Source organism: Malania oleifera, chromosome 2 (assembly GCF_029873635.1).
Source record: "Malania oleifera isolate guangnan ecotype guangnan chromosome 2, ASM2987363v1, whole genome shotgun sequence".
Lineage (NCBI taxonomy): Eukaryota > Viridiplantae > Streptophyta > Magnoliopsida > Santalales > Ximeniaceae > Malania > Malania oleifera.
In genome coordinates, this window is record NC_080418.1 from 91,126,199 (window position 1) to 91,146,496 (window position 20,298).

The window sequence follows — 20,298 nt, forward strand, 5'->3', positions numbered from 1 at the left end:
AATGTTAGACTGTTTTTTAATGACTAGAAGAGGTTTTGAGCTTGAGCACCCCCCCTTTGTGATTTCCCCCTCTTTTCCCTTTATTGAAGTCTATAAAATCAATTTTAAGTTGGTTTAAGTTAGTATTTTTTAAATACAAAATTCTTTTTTTGTTTTATTTTCTATTTGGTATGTATTTTTTTAGAATACTAGCATTCAAATAATCTAACTTTTTCTCTCATTAAAATTACATATTTTCATATTCTAAGTTATTTCAATTTTATTATTATTTTTTTAGTGTTTTTCTCACACCTAATTCGGAGACAAAATTCTTATAATTTTTTGCATTTTTGTTCTTGTTTAATATATGAAAATTTTATATATTTTATTTTTTAGATAAGAAAAATTCCATTAGAGACTAAAAAAAACACATACAAAAGATGGCATTCTTCATTTTATATTTCCTTATATTTATGTTTCTTTGTTTAAACTTCACTTATAATGAATAAAGTAGTGACAATTTGCAAATGCATGCTTCTTCTTGCCAATAGCATGTAAATTAGCCAAGATGACATCAAATACTTGTAGTATATGTTATTATTTAAATTGATTAAAATTTACAAAAAAATTCATTTAAACCATTAATAAGTAGGATTCTAGGATGAAAACATTTGAATACATATATGTTTTTAATTAGTTTGCTAGTGCAAAAATAAAGCCATGGACGTGGTGTTCGTTACTCAGCATGTAATGTCCATGATGGTTGCAACTATTACACCGTGATCATTACCATTACATGGACTGTCACTTTCTTCTAAAAATGCAACTCTTTATCAATGTGCAATATCTCTGTTAAGAATATAAAGTTTCTCATTGAAAAATGCTATAGGGTATCTCTCTTGACTCAAAATTCCACTTATTTGGATAAAGCTTAATTTAGATTAGCACACTCTTTAATTTGACTTGAAAATGTTCTCCATTCCTTGATTATATGGTTCCATTTGTCGTTTGGAAGAATGCTTGGCTTCAAGAAGTTGAAAGTTGCTCCTGTGTCAAAAAATGTAATAACCTTGATTGGCTTTGAGTACTTATCAGCTAGTACCCAGACTGGAGCAAAGGATGAAACATAATTTCTTTTCTTGAACTGTGCTGATAATTATTCTTGAATTGAACAGAGATTATGAACCTCCTCTTCTCTTGATGCTACTGGATAGCATTAATTGTTGATTGGTTGGATATGGGAACATTCTGTACTTGGTTTAATCTGATAGCTCTTGAATTCTTCATCATCTTCGTTTGAAAAGTCTGATAGGTCTGTTTGCTCACTTTACTAGAAGGCAAGAATAGATTCTTCATTTTGCTGGTCATCCGAAGAGAAAATAGATTCAATGTCATCATCTGAATCCTAATATGAGACTTTATGTAGCATCTGGATTAGTTTGATTTTATTTTGTCTCAAAGGACACTTCTTTGCATAATGCCCCTTTTGGTTGCAGACACAACATTGGTGATCTTTTGGATCCTTCCGGTGCTTCTTCTTTCTCAGATACTTCCAACGTTTCTCTTTGTGTTTGGATTCTCTGGACTTTCTAGGAAAGTAAACGTCTTCATCTTCTTTGCATTGACAAATAGATCATCCTAATTTTCCTAAGGAGTTGCCAAATCAGAGGAATGGTTTTGGAGTCCATATACCATTTGATGATGAAGAGTGGCTACAACAAAATTAGAGATTTGGGGTGCTCCAACAATTTGGATTTGGACCTTGAGAGTAGTTCTCATATTTGGATTTAATAAGTGCATGTAGAAGTTAGTGAAGATTGTGAAGCTTACAGTTTTCACATTCGGTGTTGTTTGGATAATGGCAGTGCAAGCATGCTCGTACTTGCAGAACTTCAAATTAAGGAGCTCAATTCTGAAGCAGACAAGAAGACCTTTCCTCCCATGGATGGTAAGGTGTAACTTGACCGCACCTATGTGAATATGGTGTATCCAAGGTCTTAAATTTTGATTTCAACTCAAATTTTGAAGCTTCAAAAGTACAAAAATTTCGACGGAAATTTCGATTTCAATGTCAATTTTGATTTTGATTTGAAAAAATAATGGAAATCAGTAGTAAAGCATGGAATTTTTTGTGAAACTTTAGAAATAGTTAACATAATAATATAAGTTTTAGGACTAATATATTGCAAGTTAAATATATCTATGTTGTATATGAGGTAGAAAAGTTGTAGTATAGTATGTGTATCAAATTTATTTGTAAGATAATTTGCATTAAACATATTTGATTAATTCAAAATAAATTCATAAATTGTTTGAATATTATTTATTATACAAATAATGATAATTTAGGCATGAATGGTTGAATAAAATGTTGTTGTAAGTTTATTTTTTCGTATAATTTCAAAAGCACTTGTAATAATCTTTTGTATCGATAAAAATAAATAAATTTAATTATGAAAGAAATTTCACTTCACTCCTAAATCTTTCATTTGAATTCCGAGGAAATTTCATTGCATGGTTAAAATTTCGACAAGTTTCGCTAAAATATTGAGATTTCGATAAATTTCGGATGATTCATTGAGATTTCGAAGGAAATTATGCAAACTAATAATCGACTGCCATGTCAATTTCGAGGGTGATAGAAATTGGAAATTGTGACCTAAAATTCGACATTTTCGTGGAAATTTATGACCATAGGTGTATCCTTAGTTGAGATACAGAGCAAGCGAGAACTATGAGTCTCGTATAATAGTTCTCTTGTCTTCTCCTATGTTCTCGTGTGTTGTTTGTTTGATGAAATATCTCTCAGTGTGTTTTTTTGCTCTATTCTTCCTTGTTCTATTCTTTCTTATTATCGACACTACACTAAGCGCCCAATTGGTATAAGATTCATGGCAGCTTAAAGACTCCTTTGGAGCCTTCATCAATCCTTGAGTGATGGATCTCTTTGCCCTTAGCAGAGGTTTTTGTTCTAACTTAGTATGCTCTGTGATTGCCACATCTTATGTGGATCCTCCGCATCAGAATAGTGATGAACAAAGTTGGATTGAATGTTTCATTCTAAGCATCCCTTTCCATTGAAGTTATTAAAGAGTAAGACCTAAGGTGCCCTTGACCTGTTTGTGAGGCCGCGGAAGGCTGTGTTTTGGTCAGGCAGAGTTGGCTTCTTTGGTGATAGATATGGAATAGGAATACTTAAATTGATTCAATGCTTCATAATTTCATAAGTTGGGCAGGAGATCCGTTTATTCATAGGCAATGAGAAGGGTTTTTGAACGAGTCAATTAAAAAACCATGTCTTCTAGAGCCATCATCGCTTAGGTCCCATCCTTCAACTCTTCTCCTAGATCTTCATATGTGTTTAGCTTAGATCGTCTTGATTATTTGTATGAAGTAGATTATGTCCTTGAAGATGGTTTTGTTCCTAAAACCAAAAATCCCCAAATCACAAATCCATACTATGTCTATGACGAGACCAAGTATCCCTTAAACCTTTTGAAGAAAATCACCCACAAGAAAGCTGTGCCAAGAGGCGTAAAGGAGATTATTGAAGCTTGGCCCTTTGATTCTTGCCAACTCTTGGCAACTGAAGCAGAACAATTTGTCACCTTGGAGTCCTCTCTGGATCTTCCATGGAAGTATCTCAACCAGGGATACACCCATATTCACATAGGTGCGGTCAAGTTATTTATACCTTTCCTCCTATTTACTCTAGAATTGAGCTCCTTGATTTGAAGTTCTGCAAGTATGAGCATGCTTGCATTGCCACTATACAAACAACGCTGAATGCGGGAACTGTAAGCTTCACAGTCTTCCCTATCTTCTACATGCAATTATTAGATCCAAATAGAGAACCGCTCTTAAGGTCCAAACCATATTGTTGGAGCATCCCAAATCTCTAATTCTATTGCAGTCACTCTTCATCATCAGATGGTCTATATACTCCAAAACTATTCCTTTGATCTAGCAACTTCTCAAAAAAATCAGGATGCTCTATTTGTTAATTATGATTGCACTCTTGTCTTGAGCCATGCCCACATCCCAAGACAATTACCTAGAGAAGAGCTACTCAAGCTCATTGCAGAGTCTTGGGCCACTAAGTACAAGCAGCTGCATCATATTCCAAAGCCAATCATACTTCATGATCCCATCTACAAACCCATGCAGAATGGTGATGTTCACATCTCCTTCCCGAAGAACTAGGAATCCTTGTAGGCTCGACTTCCCAACATGTCTTTTTGACCATGATGATTCAACCTTACTAGAAGTTGTCGACATCTCCAAAAGAACGAAAGGTGGTGATCAAACCATTTGGCACTGCCATCGACATGATTGATCTAGCATCTCTAGGATCTTAATTCCCAATCCCGTACTTCAAGGGAGATTACCTTCTAGTCGACAAACCCATGACCATAAGTGGTTCAATGTTGTTTGCACATGCGATTAATGTCTAAAGGATCCTATTTATGATTCGGAAGAAGAAGTCAGAGGAAGGCGGAAAAAGAAGAATAGTGCCCAACAAAAGCTCAAGACGAGCTATGAAGACGGAGATCCAACAATTGGCTTGTTGGAAGAATCATCAAGAAAAATTGACTATTATGTCAAATATGGAGAAAATAACACACATGATGATGTGATCTTTCCTAGATAAACATGCTAAGACCGTCAAGCTATGATGGTGATTTCCCACCATTAGAGTGTGAGGATACAAGGTCACGAACAAAATATTCCTAGAAGATCAAAGATCCTATTTTCGTCAACCTAGATGGATCTACTAAATAGGTTTCTCCAGCTGAAGCAACTCTCAACTGACAAACAGTAAACGCGCCTTTGCACAAAACAGGATGCTGTAACAAATTGTTGATAACTAAAGGGAGCTTGCCAACAAAGTTGAGAATAAATTTGGCATCACAGCCATCCTCATCGGCAAATGCCAGATTCACATCCAAAGACTTCATGAAGAACTGATGTAGATGATCTAGCACATGTTAGCATTCTCACCTGCCTTCAACAAGAAAGAAGCAGAAATGCAACATATTAAAGCTCAGTTGAACTCCTTCAAGCTGAGCCAAACAATAGCACAAACAGGCGAGGATAGATCCTCTATTCCCACCATCCACTTTGGCATTCAACTCTCCTCAGCCAACTTACCAACCTATATCGATGCAGGCTTCCTTTAGAGGCAGCGATTCTTTTCTCCATCTGAAAAAGAGGCAACATACTCAATAGCTAACTCATGCCTAAAGGGTTGAAACAATGGCAGCCTTCACAACACAGAAAAAGGATAAGAAAAAGGTTGGTGAGCCAAGCGTCCCAGTTGAGAGCCACATATAGGAGTATTGGAGAAAGAAAACCCAATGTCCAAACTATTGGCAGAAATGGCCGATCCCTTGCAAAAGTGTCTTGAAGAAGCACCAAAAGAAGAAGAAACTCCACTTCTAACACTTCCCATCATAATAGAAGATGAATCATCCCAATGTTCATCTGAAGAGGAGATATAGCCTCCTAGAGCCACCATAATGACCTGCCATCCACTCCTAGATTAGAGTACGACAATCCAACTGATGATAAGGGAATAGATGACATCAACCTCTCAGAGAATACCTTATATGTTAGTCCGATGCAAAGCCCAAGCGGTTCAAATGGTAATTTACCAACTATCTCATTAGAAGGAATTCCACCAAACCAGTGGAGGAATAAAATCATAGAGCTCCATGCTTGGTGCACAGTTGAATTAATGAAAGAAGAGATTACGCAAAAAGAAGTCGTTGGAAGGGCCGTCTCCAAGTTCGTCGGTAGACTCAGAATTTGGTGGATTTATCTTGGAGATTTTCGGCAACTGTAGATATCACAAGTGTCGAATCTCGATGTCGTCATATCCATAATCATTTCGGAATTCTATGGTGCATGGGCGGACAATGTTACCAAGCTAGGGAAGAGTATATGAAGATTAAATGTTGTTCACTTAAAAGAAAAGATCTTGAGGAGCATTATATCTCATCTTTGAAAGATACTGGACTCTTTGCGAACCAGATGACATCAATCTCAAGCAAGCATACCTAAATGGCTTGCCTGATCCACTAGGAGGAGAAGTTCTCAGAGAACTTCAAATGAGTGGAAAAAGACTCGAGAACACTTCTCTAGGTAAACTCTATCAAAGTGCTCTCATGAATTTGGATGCACTTTGCAGAAAGTATGACTTGTAGAAAAGTGTCCAAAAAGTAGACATGAAGATAACCAAGGAATGTAAGAGAAAAGATCTTCTTATCAAATGCAAAGGAGATAAGCAGTGCTCTTGTTCGACGAAAGAAAGAGAAGATGTTTACTTTCCCAGAAAGTCCAGAAAATCCAAACACAAAAAGAAATGCTAGAATTATCCGAGAAAGAAGAAGCACAGGAAGGATCCAAAAGATCACTTATATTACATCTGCAGCCAGAAGGGGCATTATGCAAAGGAGTGTCCTCAGAGTCAAAGCAGCAAATGGAGAACATTTTCATGTCAAATTAAAGAGTGTGCCAATCTATATTAAGCTTCATTCGGAATGCTTAATTAGAGCCACATTCTTTGGGTGTCTTCCTAACAAAGACCTACTCATTGGGTTTGATATTATCCAATACCTAAACAAAGTCCAGTGGACAAAACTAGGGCTGAAGTTTAGGTTGTATCTCCTGCAGTGGACTAAAACTCCCAATTTCTTCCACATCACTTGGTCCCTTGAAGAAATAAAAGCCCAATTAATCCAGACATGCTATGCAGACAGCCACAGTGAATTCTTAAAGAAATGCTCAAAGCCACTGTAGAAGAATCTAGTGCTCTTTGTTAGCCTTTCATTGAAGAAAAAAGAGGATATCAACCCTACAAAGGCAAGCCATAAATGATTGAATCCGAAGCACTATTCACTAGCGCCGAAGGAATGTCTCAGCTGCAATAAGGACTAATTGAGCCCATGAATTCACAATGGGCTTGTGAGGCCTTCTATGTCAATAAGAGAGCTGAACAAACACGAAGAAAGCTCAGCCTTGTCATTAATTATCAACCTCTTAACCACTTTCTTACCGATGATAAGTTCTTGTTACCAAATCGAGCCAACCTTTATTTACTATTATCGGAGGCCCAAATGTTCTCAAATTTTGACTTGAAAGCAGCTTCTGGAAATTGAGCATCCATGTGGAAAATTGGACCAATGGACCGTCATGCCATTTGGGCTTAAGGTGGTCCCATCCATTTTTCGAAAGGCAGTGATCAAGATATTCCAACCTATCTTCCATCATGCCCTGATCTAAATTGATGATATTCTCCTTTTCTTGAAAGATATGACATCCTATGCTTAACTCATACATTAGTTTAAGGAGATAATAACACATTATGGGATCATGCTCTCAGAAAAGAAAATTATAATTGGGGCAGAAGCAATTGATTTCCTTGGGATGAAGATTAGCCAAAAGTACGAATTGCAGCCACATATTGCGACACAGCTCAACACTTTCCCAAACAGTCAAATGACGACAAAGCAACTACAACAATTTCTTGGTATAGTCAATTATATGGCATACTTTGTCCCAAAGTTGGCAGTCTACATAGCACCACTACATCAACTTTTGAAAAAGAAATATGTGCCCCCCTCGGAATCCGTACATATAGAAGCGATAAGGTCGCTTAAAGAAATGGCTATGCAATTGCCACCGCTCTAGATTCCTGACAAAGGAAAAAGAATCTTGTAGACTTTCGGAAGTGAAAATTATTGGGTTGCAGCCTTGATTGAAGAAAAGGATGATGGGACTAGACATATCTGTGGATGCAAGAGTGGAGCATTGAAAGAATCCAAATTACATTGTCACTCCACGTTCAAGGAGATGGTGAAAAGAGGAATCGAAAATTTTTTGTTCCATCTGATCGGACATACTTTTATAGTAGAGATGGACATGTCATATTTTCCAAAGATGACACTGTCGGCCCGGGTGTGCGTCTAGAGGGGGGGTGGATAGACATTTTTTGCGGACAATAAGGATTGCTACAAAATGAAACTTTGGCAAGACGCAAGTGAAGAATACCACAATAAATAACAAAGCAAATAATCACAACAAATGACAAGATGAGGGAGAGAGAAGCTCAACACAACGATTTAACGTGGTTCGGCTTCAAGCCTACGTCACCGAGCCAAGGATTCCCAAATCCACTAAGCAATCCCCTTCAAGGCGGGGAAGCCTTTACAACACAGATACAAAACCCAGCTGCTCACCAAGAGCTTACAACCACGGTGTTCACCAAGAATCACCTTAACGAAAGCTCACCAAGAGCCTTCAAGAATCACACTCAACAAAGAATGTAGAGATTACATGATGGTGCTCCTTCTTGGGCTGATGATACAAATAAAACCTCACACTACCCTCTCAGCAACTGATATATAACTAAGAATAAACAGCAAGAGAGCTTGAGCAAGTAAGAGCTAGAATGAATGCTTCACTAATTATCCCAACAACTAAATGCTTCAATCAATGTATATGAAATGAATGCTAAAAGGCTGTATTTATAGCCAAAGGGGACGTACTAGCCATTGGGTAGTTGTTGGGCATTTATTGAGGCAAGACAAAACAAGAGCTAGCCGTTTTAAACTCATTTAATGTAGTCTGCCTCTGCTAGAAATCGTCGACGGTTTTCTTTTCCAAATAGTCGACGGTTTTCTGTAGAACGGCCAAGTAATGAACCAAACCATTGACGGTTTTCTGGGCTCTTCCCAAACCGTCGACAGTTTTCTGTAGGTCAGGCCCTTTTTTAGAAAACCATCTAAGCACCTGATTTGTTCCATATTCTTTGGGTGCTTAACCATTATTTAAACAAAATAGGGACCAAGTTTGTGAGATCGTAAAACCCTAAATTTGTTAAAAAATTAGTCCTTACAAAAGTTTGTTTAAGTATGGGATATCTTGTAAAAATCTATTTAAAGGCTTATTAAGTTTGTTAAAGATATCCTATGAACTAACATGCATATGCACTTGCTCAACTCTTGCTAAGTATTTTTACCAATATTATGCCACAAGAGTTACAGGAATATCCTACCTCACACACAACCCATTATACATATAAAACATCATAAGGTCTTCGGTTGGTTGTGCCTTGAGTATTCCTTGTGTATGCTTTTGCTCATTGCTTCATCAAGGTTTGTCTGATCCTTATGCTTGCTTTAGTATCCACCTGTTTGTCTGAATTGAACTTGAGGAAAAATATTAGCTAACCCAAGAATCACTAATGGGTTGTTATCATCAAAACAAGCTTGAATGAAGAATCTTAGCCACTAGGGCTAACAGACACAATTCAAGCAAAAGATCCTGCCGCAAGGACAACCTCTCAATTGGGCAAATTGGTTCTCATGGTATAAATTCGAAGTGAAGCACATCAAGGGAAAGCACAACGTCCTTAGTGAATTTCTTTCAACGCCATCCAATCTCCAAGTTCTCTTTGCCATGGCCTCCACATCCTCTTCAATTTCACTTAGTTTCATAAAAAGAATCCAGAATCTTCTCGGTGAAATCCAAGACAACTTCCATCCTTTGCCACACCATCAAAACAGGGAACACAAAAATGATTCAGGGTCTCCAGTCTATTCTTCTTTCCAACCATGGCTTGGTTGATGCACCACTAAAAGATCTAGATTGGCACCCAATCTATCCCTACATTAATGGCCTTTGGATCCCCACACTGTCCTACCTAACCTTCTCAAAAGAGGCTTCCCTTCTCCTTTGGTATTTGGCGATAACATATCATATTGGTATGATTCTGCACAAGCTATGGACATATGCTTTCATTACAAATTAGAGGCAAAGGCCATGACAGTATAGCTACCTCAAGGACTAGTTCTTGTTCTTCAAAACTGAAGAACAATGGGTCAATTAGCTTGATTTCATGGCTGGGTTCCCATATCTGTTAGTTACATTTCACCTTAGAGGTGAAGTCCAAACACAGGGATGGGAGAAATATGTCAATATCTTCCCTATATGTAAAAGAATACAAAGCTTCAATGAAAACCCATTTGCAGATCCTCACTGATCAGTATTCCATTGGGTCGAAACAAGAAAAAACATGTGTTATTTCAATAATGTTGACCTAGATAAACTGCCACAAGACCTCTTTAACTTGTTGCATTACCAGGACAATGGAAGAGCCAAGAACACTCATTACGCAGTCTTGTTCCCACATTTCTATTGGACTTACTTGACAAGCAGGCTGGCTCTATACTATGTGGGCTAGATGAGTAATAATGGAACCATTGATGACCTCAATGTAATGGCCTATGATATAGCGGAGGAAGAAGAGGAGTACGAGGCAAGTTATGATCTCTGATATGCCACGACAACACCAGCTCTATTATTATTAGTTTTACTGTATTGTCATGTCGTTTTAAGCTTTAGCTGTATTGTCATCGTTGTTGTAAGCTTGATCAAAAGTCGCTTTAGATAAAGTGTCTTTAGCTTTATGTTATTTCCACATGTTTTGTAAGTCGAAAGAATAAAGAATATGCCACAACATATTCCCTTACTCCCCTCTATATGAGGAGAGTTCCGGTTCAAAGAGAGGCAGAGCAAGCGAGAACTAAGAGTCTCTTGTAATAGTTTTCTTGTCTTCCCCTCTATTCTTGTATGTTTTTTGTTTAATGAAATATCTCTCAGTGTGTTTCTTGCTCTATTCTTCCTTGTTCTATTCTTTCTTATAATCGATCCTACATTGAGTGCCCAATAACCCCAAAGGCATCCCAAGCAACCTCAAAGACTCTAACAAGATACGGATGCCTATTTACAGGTGCTTCAAACATATTTTGCTTAATCTCTTTAAAAGCTCTAGTAGCTCTAAGGGTTTAATGAATTTCCCTTTCTTCAAAAAATATGGGAGCCATAATGGTGTCAAAATCCCTTATGCATAGCCTATAGAAAGTAGCTAAACCAGGAAAGCTATAAGGCTCATGATCAGTGGCTATTCCTTGCACACAGACCAAAAAACCAACAAAGAGCACTCTAGATATTAAAAAGCTGCACGTCTTGAGGTGAGCATACAACGTAGCTTCCCTTAAAGTGACAAAGACCTCATGAAGATGTATCAAGTGCTGCTCCCTAATCTTACTATACACCAATATATCATTGAAATAAACCACTAGGAATTTTCCATTGGCTACAAAACATGTGTCATAACCCTCTTAAAAGTGTTAGGAGCATTAGAAAGTCCAAAAAGACGGTTTTCCACTCATCTTGATATCAATTGCACAGGTAAATCTTGGAGTACCAATTAGAGCTAGCTAGCATGTCCTCTAAGTTCCATCCTTTTGGTACTGCATGAGGACTAGGGCTATATCTCACAGGGCCCTTGTCAAGGAGTTCTTCTACTTGCTATCTTGTTCATAAACTTGGGACCTTTGGGTGTGGGCTTAGAAGGAGTCAAAATGATCTTATTGTCTTTATGCATAAAGACATGATTGTTTTCCCTACCCATGATCGGTTGCATGATGATCATATAACCTTTGGCGTGCTAACAAGGCGCGGGCCACATCCATCATCAGTATACCACAATAAATCCTACTCTTATAATCCCTATCTAGATGGGTACAAGGCACCTCCTGGTGAAAGGTAGTTTGTCTTGTCTACCTAATTCACTCTTAAAGAATGCTTATGGGACATTGACAATCCAGCTTCTAGCAAGTTAGATCAAACTATCCCACTTGCAAAATATCACGGCTGGAATTGAAATATTACGCTACATATCTAAATATCAAGTTTTGGAAGTTGCACAATGAGTCTGGTAGCTTAAATTTATCCTCCAAAAACATGTACCTACTCTGGCAATTTGTTTTTCAATTCAGCTTGAAAATCTTGGGGATAAAACTAAAATATTGTGGCTGGAAGCAATTTCTCTCACGAATCTGGAAGCTGCAGGAGGGTCTGATTCTGTTCTGTCTCACATGTACATCACTAGTGCATGGGGCACGTTTGTCCTCTGGCAATGATCTTCCAGTTGGTAGCAGATTGAGGGATGTCGAATTGATTGGTGTGGTGGCATGTCAAGAAAACACTGTCAAATGTGGGATTTTAAAGGGGGGTTGGTTGGATTGATTTCAGGTGGCGCATGGGGCCACACCCCTTGTTGGATGAAGGTGAAATTGGAGGGAAAGATCTTTTTGGGGTTTCTGTTACTGATGGTGATGTGTCGTGAAATGATGCCTGGAAGGTGCTTGAAATTGAGGGCCATGAATGTAATTTCTAGGAAATTTTCAGATGATGAACAGTGCTCTATGTGGTGATCGTGGTTTGCATTGATACCAAATTGATATAGAACAGGGATAGAAAATCAGGAACAGAGAGAGAGAGAGAGAGAGAATGAAGAAGAGAGGAAGAGGAGGAAAAGAAGAAAAGAGAAGTAGTGAGAAGAAAAGAGGTTGCTGGACAGAACAGAGAATTGAGGACAGAGTAGAGAACAGAACACAGAAAGAATGGAGGGAGAAGGGAAGAAGAAGGAAGAAGAAGAAAGGAGGTTGAGGAGAAGGATGAAGGAGAAGAGAGGGAGAGGCTGAATAAGAGGGGGCTGCTGGGGGCAGGAACTAAACTAGGAATTCTGATTTCAAAATGATAACTGTCTCATACAACTCACAAACCAAGTATTAATACCTACAACTAACAAAAATGCAAAAATGCATAAAAACCTGAGCATAACAGGAATTACGCAATAGAAAAAAATCAAATACGATCATAGTTTCATAGTTCTACGCCTAAATTATGCCGAATAGGTGGCGTAAAGGATGTAGGTGGTCCTCCATCATTTTTGTAACAGGAATGAGAGGAGGCATTGTGGAGAAGTGTGATGTTTGCAGTAATCTGGTGCATTTGGTTGGAGTGCAATGATGTACTTTGAGGGGTACCCGCATTCTGTTGATCACTGTGGAGTAGAGTGATGTTCTTTGCATCACTTTGGACTACAGCGGATGGATGTTTTAGAGGAATTTATTTGACTGACGCGCAGATGGATTAGCAAGTAGTATTTAGATTCTTGCTAGGGCAGTATTGGCATTAATGCATGTGAATTGTGAAGATTTTGTTGCATGTGAATATTTGGTGCAGTGAATCAGATTAGCCAAACAGTTCACCCTCATATCTCATGGTTGGATGTGAATTATATTAAGTTCCAGGGGTTAGGGGTGATTTTGTCCAAATAAATGTTTTACATATATTGTACTTTTATAGATAGTATAACTAAATATATAGATTGCTGTATTTTTGCAACATTGGGAACAATTTAAATTTTTTTGTCAACCATTTTTGGAAAGTGGAAGTTAAATATTCTGCATTAATGCCAATACTGCCAAACAGTTCACCCTGTATCTTATGGTTGGATGTGAATTATATTAAGTTCCAGGGGTTAGGGGTGATTTTGTCCAAATAAATGTTTTACATATACTGTACTTTTATAGATAGTATAACTAAATATATAGATTGCTGTATTTTTGCAACATTGGGAACAATTTAAATTTTTGTCAACCATTTTTGGAAAGTGGAAGTCAAATATTCTGCATTATTATTCTACTTATTTGATTCTTGCTTTTGTATGAGCTTCTTTTTGCCGGTTACTATGATTTTACCTTATGTATTCACATGGGTCCACTGCAGGCAGATAAGTTTAAGGAAGCTGAAGAAATTTTCGACCATCTTTTGAATGATAAGGAATCAAAACTGAAGCCAGACCAAAAAATGTTCCATATGATGATTTATATGCACAGAAAGGCTGGCAGCTATGAAAAAGCTCGTAAAGTATTTGTACTGATGGCTGATCGAGGAGTTCAACGGTCAACAGTTACTTATAATAGCCTTATGTCATTTGAGAATAATTACAAGGAGGTTTCAAATATCTATGACCAGGTAAACTTGAGGATTGTCCATTCTCTTTTTCCTGGTTTACAATGTTTATTTACAGCAAGGTCTTAAATTTCGATTTTAACTAATATTTCCAAGTTCCAAAAGCAAGGAAGTTTCAATGTCGATGTCAATTTCAATTTTAATTTTTAAAAAAATGATGGAAATCAGAAGCAAAACATTGGATTCTTTTATGAAACTTCAGAACTAAATATTATAAATGAAGTAGAAACGCAGTAATCCAAAACAGCAAAGGACACTGGTTTGCTGCGGTCAATAGCTGGCATAGTGGGACTTTTGTTAATGACAAAGATGTAATCTTTGATTTCTATCACACCTTTCAGGGTGCTTGACTAACTGTACCACGGGCTTGCATCCCCTTGATGCCTTTTCAATAAAGTTTTAAAATGTAAATTTATTGCCATTTCAATTTTGAGGGTGGTGGAAAGCAGAAATATTAGTGGAAATTTAAAAAAAAATGTTTCTAAAATTTAAGACCATGATGGCTTCAGGATCACCTCCATGCTTCGTTCAAACAAACTATTCCAAATAATAAATACTATGGGCAATGTGAAAAGGAAATATATGCAAGTGTCTCCATTAAACAAAGGACACAAACATCCAGTGATAGGGCCTCATTGGTACTTTCTTTTGAAGCAAATCATTAGTATGATTTAATTAAGGATCACAGTCCAACTAAAATGCCTTTATTTTTCGAGGAAGTTCAATTTTTCCAAGTAGAAGAATATAAGAGGAAATATTGCCATGTTTGAATGAAAAAAGAAAGATTTGGAAGAAAACTCCCCAGAGGAATTTAAAAGAATGTTTTATATCTACTAATGTTAGTATGAACGGAGTCAAGAATGTTCAACAAAAGGACTAAATCATTTATCTCCCTCTCATTAAGTTTTCTCACAAAGTAAAAACCTCATAACTAACCACCCTCCTGCAGAAAAAAAGGTATAAGAGATCAGACGCAGCATGGAGGGTAGATAAACGGAAAAAAAAGTCAAGACAAAGGAGCCTTCACAATCCAATGATTTTCCTAAGACAAATTCTCTCCCCATGACAAACCTTATACCACACATGAAGGAGAAAAAGATGATATATCTGAAGCAAATGTCCAAGGACTCACGTGGATATACAGCATCCCATCCATTCTATTGTTGTTTTTATTGGGAAACATTAAGAGATCATGTATGAGCAAGGTGAAGGCATTTGGAGATTTTGAATTGATCATATGTGCACACGAAATAGGATATGTGTAATTTTCAGCATTTAGGGATTTGCAATCATGTTTCGTTAATTAAAGATTTGCTATTATTTTTCTCAAATTATGCTTACTTATTCAGTTTTATGAGAAAAGCCTATATAATGGCTTGTTGGGTACAACTTTGGAGGCATATTGAATATTGAGAATTGAGCCCTAAATTGAGTCTTGCTTTGATATATTTTTTTAAAACCTCACAAGAAATATATTAAAAAAGAGAATAGAGAGAACTACAACCTAGGGGAGGACAAGAGATCCTAAACAAAATAAAACAAGAGAAAAAAATCAAAAGGAAATGAAAAAAAGATGACACTGACAAACCCTAATTAAGAAATCCCCTCTTTGAACCCTTTCGTAATTTACAGAGCTCTTAATCTTGCTAGTTCCCGCTTACCATAAGTCAGTTTTCTTTTAGTCCCATCTAATTGAACTTCAATTCCTCCGGGATTAGCCAGCCACAACCCTATATCATCCATAATGTTTTGAGCACCGACATCCTTTGCATGTATATCCTCCATCAGGGTAGGTGATAACCCATCCCTGCATTGGTCCATCACAGCCAAGTCTACACTAAATCCCTCCTCAAAGATGGAAATATTCTCCAAACTTTCAAGCAAAGAAGGGGGAAGGCATATAAGAAATAATGCCAAGAGCATCAGCATAGTTGGAGGTATAATCTAAAATTTTGCAAATCTCATCCAACAATAGAGCACTAACACATGCAAAATACTTATCATACTAACTGTCCTCTTCCGATGTAGCCCCTCGATTTTTTTTTTTTACCCTTTTGAAAATGATTTCCTCCTTTGTCTAAGTCAATCTGAGATTCCTTGAAATAAAACTTTCCATTATCATCTATTGTAAAATAATTTTCCTCCCTGCATCTTTGAGTTAGTACAATTGTTAAGAAACAAACTTTTCTTAGCTTTCCCTGCCTTCCTTGTAAATCAATGCTTATACACCTTTCATATCCACTGCTTTTTTTCAATCTCTTCCATCCTAACTTTCCCCAGAAATAGCCATCACCTATGGGCATGAATGATTACCAAAACTTTCCTCATTCTCGCCTACATCTAATTGTAGCTCCTGTTCCACCCACACATAAGAATTAATTAGAATACCAACTGAATTCCTCATTTCACGCTCACCTGTATTGGCAGCATCACCACCAGATGAGCAGAAATTTTAGTAGACTCAGCCCCATCATTTTTTTTTTTCCAGCATCCAGAGACCTTTCGCCTCCAATATTTCCCACAATATAATTCCTTGTGCTCTGCTCTGCATCAATGTTTGTTTCTTTAACATGTTGTCCACAACTTGTCACTATGACCCTAACTTGCTTGTTCCTTAAGTTCCCACAACCACCAAAAGATGACTTTTGGATCCCTCCACAGCATGATCACTTCCCTCTTCGGATTTTGACTCAGAATCGTCAACAAAGCAGGAAAGGAACCAGATCTAACAGCCTTGGAAGGTTTCTGGTCTCCCAAAGATTCCTGGGCTTTGACTCCACTCGAACCCTCGATTGGGTTTGAAGAAGTCCTTTTGAAGAGCGAACCTGGCAGTTTGTGTGTTGAGTTTGAGCTTTTGAAAACTGAACTGGACCTAAATTGACAGTACATGTATTGAGGCTGTTACTCTAAACACATTATTTAGATAGATATAAAACTCAATATATCATTTGAAGAACTGGGCTCTTCCATTGTTCCATAGTATTGTAACGTTCATAACTCCACCCTTAGTCTCTCTGTCTATGATGGTTGTGCCTCACCATTTGATGCTTTCTTAATGACAATGAGAGCAACAGATTGTTGATTTTCTCTAGCTCCCAGTTTTTCTCTTCAATATGTAAGACTTCCCCTCTCTCTGCTTTCTAGTTTCTTGTCTCTATACTTTCCTCCCATTTTTCCCCTTTAGAGTGTCTAGTTTCTTGGCCTCATTCTTTCACTTTTGTGATTTTTTCCCCTTTTCCTGAATTAGATCTGTGATCTTTTGGGCTTGTAGACATTTTTGCTCCTCTCTGAACAATCATGTATGGTTCCCATCGGTTCTAGATTTTTCCTTTCACTATTTTCATGTTTTGTTTTTCTCATTTGGGAGCACAACATGATCATCCACATTCCCACTTGACTCAAACCAAATGACTGATCCAACCTAAACCAATATGTTTATGAGTCAAGTTTGGTTTTGCATTTTCTAAAACCACTCATGTCCAATTGGAATTTATCCCCCAACGCGACTGAACCCAACCTATGCACAGCCCTAGATTGGAGAGAAAATTCCAAGAAAAAGGGTTTTGCAAGACACTGCACAGTGTGCTGGGGGGGGGGGGGGTTGTGGCTATAGGACCCTAGCTATGACAACTTTAGCTCCTCTCCCTTCCTTTTCACCCCCGCCCCCTCTTTCTTGTTGTCATCATTATTCTTTGTTTTCATCCGATTACCCTGGAACAGCAGAGTTGCAGTTGAGCTGCCACTCAGCAGATAATGCAACTTGGTTGCTTGTGTGCACCGTTAATGCCGGCACTGACCTTTTCCTGTTCTTGCTTCTATTTTAGGGAAGGGTAAAAATAGTCTGTGGTGTTGGCATATCAAGCCATATTGCTGTTGCATATTGGTTCGCTGGATCTCATTTCAGGTCAGATTTGTTTCCTATATTTCTGTCATGGCTTGCATTGTTGTCCTAAGCCATCATGCCTCAAAGCAAGTTTAACAGGTGATTACAAAAGGATATATAAAATATAAGAAGAATAAATATGAGGAGTTGCTGCTGTAACAAGGAGAGGATTGAAAGGTTCCGTCTAGGCAGTAAAAATCATTAGCCAAGTCTAGTGTACATACCTAACTTCAAGTTTTGATTAATTACATTTGATGACTTCTATAAACCAACTATATTGCAACTATAAAGACCCAAATTCAATGGAGTTAACCCAATTTCAGCAGGACAGAAATTACTGAGACATCCCTGGAGACCCAAACTCAGTTGATCTGATAAATTGTGGAATAAATAATCTAATTCTTTGCAAGGACTCTTTTGCTAGGACTTGACGGACTTCTTTGTTGTTAAAATATCCACAACTTTCCTTGATGAGGGCCAAGTTTTTGTTGTTATTGAACAATTCACTTTGATCAGGATAATATTTTTCTAAGAAACTTATAAATGTTCCATCATGAGCTTACTACAATTTTGCTTAGTTTATTGTGTACTTTGTGTGTACTTTTTTCCTTGCTCAAAATTTTACTTTAACATGTCTCTAGTTTCCTCAGTTGATATCAATTATCTGAGCAAAACTTTGGAAACATACATACCTAGTTAGTGCAACCAAAGCAAATATGTGGGGAGTTTGTATATTCAAAATGTTTGTATTTGAGAATATGTGATGAATTGCTTCTATTGGTGGAGGGAGTGAAAGGCTTTATGCACAGTTATGCAATATAATTGCTTCGACCCATCATATTCGTTTGGCTTTCCCATTTAGTTTTTTATTGATAATGAATTTATCATATTTTTGAAGAAAAAGTGTCTTTTTTAGATGCAAAGAGACAATCTTCGACCAGATGTTGTGAGCTATGCTTTACTCATTAATGCTTATGGGAAAGCTAGAAGGGAAGAAGAAGCATTAGCCGTTTTTGAGGAGATGCTGGATGCTGGTGTCAGGTATTTAAACATTTAAAATATTGTTGTTGTGATAAGCTGAGTATGAGGTTCTACAAACTTGAATGTTGAGTATTTTATGATGCGCATAGTTCAACTTGTTTGAGTTTTCAAAAGCAACCGAAGCTATGTTGTCATCTATTAATTTTTTTTAAACGCTAATTTTTAGTGGTGAAATGGTTTGCTCCTTGGGAGATAGTTGACTGCATAATGGTTTGATCATGAGATATCAATGCTAGAGGTCCTAAGTTAAAACCCCAAGAAGGGTAGGGACTAGGGAGGGGTTTGGATGGTGATTAAGTTGAGCATTTGAGCTAACTTTTTCCTTTTGAAACCTAATGCATGTTCTTGGTGTGTGATATCTTGACCTGTAGTTGGTTATCGAAAAAATTGCGATGGGGTTGTGCATCAATTTGATTTAGACCTCCCTTGCTCTTATTTTTACTTTTTTTTTTTTTTGTCCTTGTTGAGGATTCTTGTTGGGGTTGGCTGGTAAGATAGAAAGGATTATGAGAGATATTCTTTGTCGAGATGTAGGGGAGAGGAGGGATCACTTAGTTATCTTCGAGGTTGGTTGTTGACCTAAGAATAAGGCGTGTTTGGTCTTGGCAAGTCTTTATAACATTGCCTTAGTGGATAAATTGGTGGATGTTTCCCTTGAAGGTTAATTTCCTTGAACCTAAGGTGATTAAATGTATATTTGCTTTGCTAGGGAATGAGGGGAGGAGTTTTTTTTTTTCTTTTTTGATGGAAAAAGAAGTTCATTAAGAGAAAGGAAAGAAGCATGGCTTTTGAACCTGGACTGGACTGGCCTGTTCGATCCACAGACTCAGTCGGACAGGAACTGGTCACTTTGTCGGTCTGGGTGATATCAAAGAACTAGAAATAGATTGAACTGGAGTCAACCCGGTCGGACCCAGTTGAGTTGGCCCAACCCAGTCAGACCCAATGAATCCAGTGTGTTAACCCAGTTTGCATTAATAGTGACAAATATATCCAAAAGTTACAGGATGTGGGTTTTGAACCTGGACCAGTAGGAGAAGGGAGGTGCTGCCGGCAAGCCAAATATCTGTTTGTGAACGTTGCTCAACAAATAATAGATAATACACAAATATAATCTTATATTCACACATCCTTCTAGTATCCGTTAGCCACCAAATTTAGATAGAGATTTTTAATGAAATTAACTCTTTTCTCTTTCTGTAAATATTTTTTAAACTCTTCGTATGATGTAATAAAATTAATAAATAATAAAAACATTTTATAAAGTAAAAAATTATAAATTTTATCTAAATCATAACTAGTAATTATTTTTACTATAATTAAAACTATTAGGTGATTATTAATCTATGAACTTATTTATACTATTATATTTGACTATTGTAATATTATCATATTGTATGTATGTATGTGTGTATATATATATGTATGTATGTATAATGCTGAATTACCAGCTCGACTACCAGTTTGACTGACCCGATGGCTTCACTAGGTTGGCCATTGGTCTG

At 37.2% G+C, this 20,298-nt stretch overlaps 1 protein-coding gene across 1 annotated transcript in view; it reads left to right on the forward strand.

Moving 5' to 3' along the window:
- LOC131148774 (pentatricopeptide repeat-containing protein At3g59040-like) overlaps positions 1 to 20,298 on the forward strand; it is a 65,048-nt gene that overhangs the window by 7,740 nt on the left and 37,010 nt on the right. Inside the window, exons 4-5 of the mRNA XM_058098689.1 lie at positions 13,624 to 13,872; positions 18,669 to 18,793. Coding sequence (XP_057954672.1) covers positions 13,624 to 13,872; positions 18,669 to 18,793 — 374 coding nt within the window. The remainder of the gene's footprint in view (positions 1 to 13,623; positions 13,873 to 18,668; positions 18,794 to 20,298) is intronic.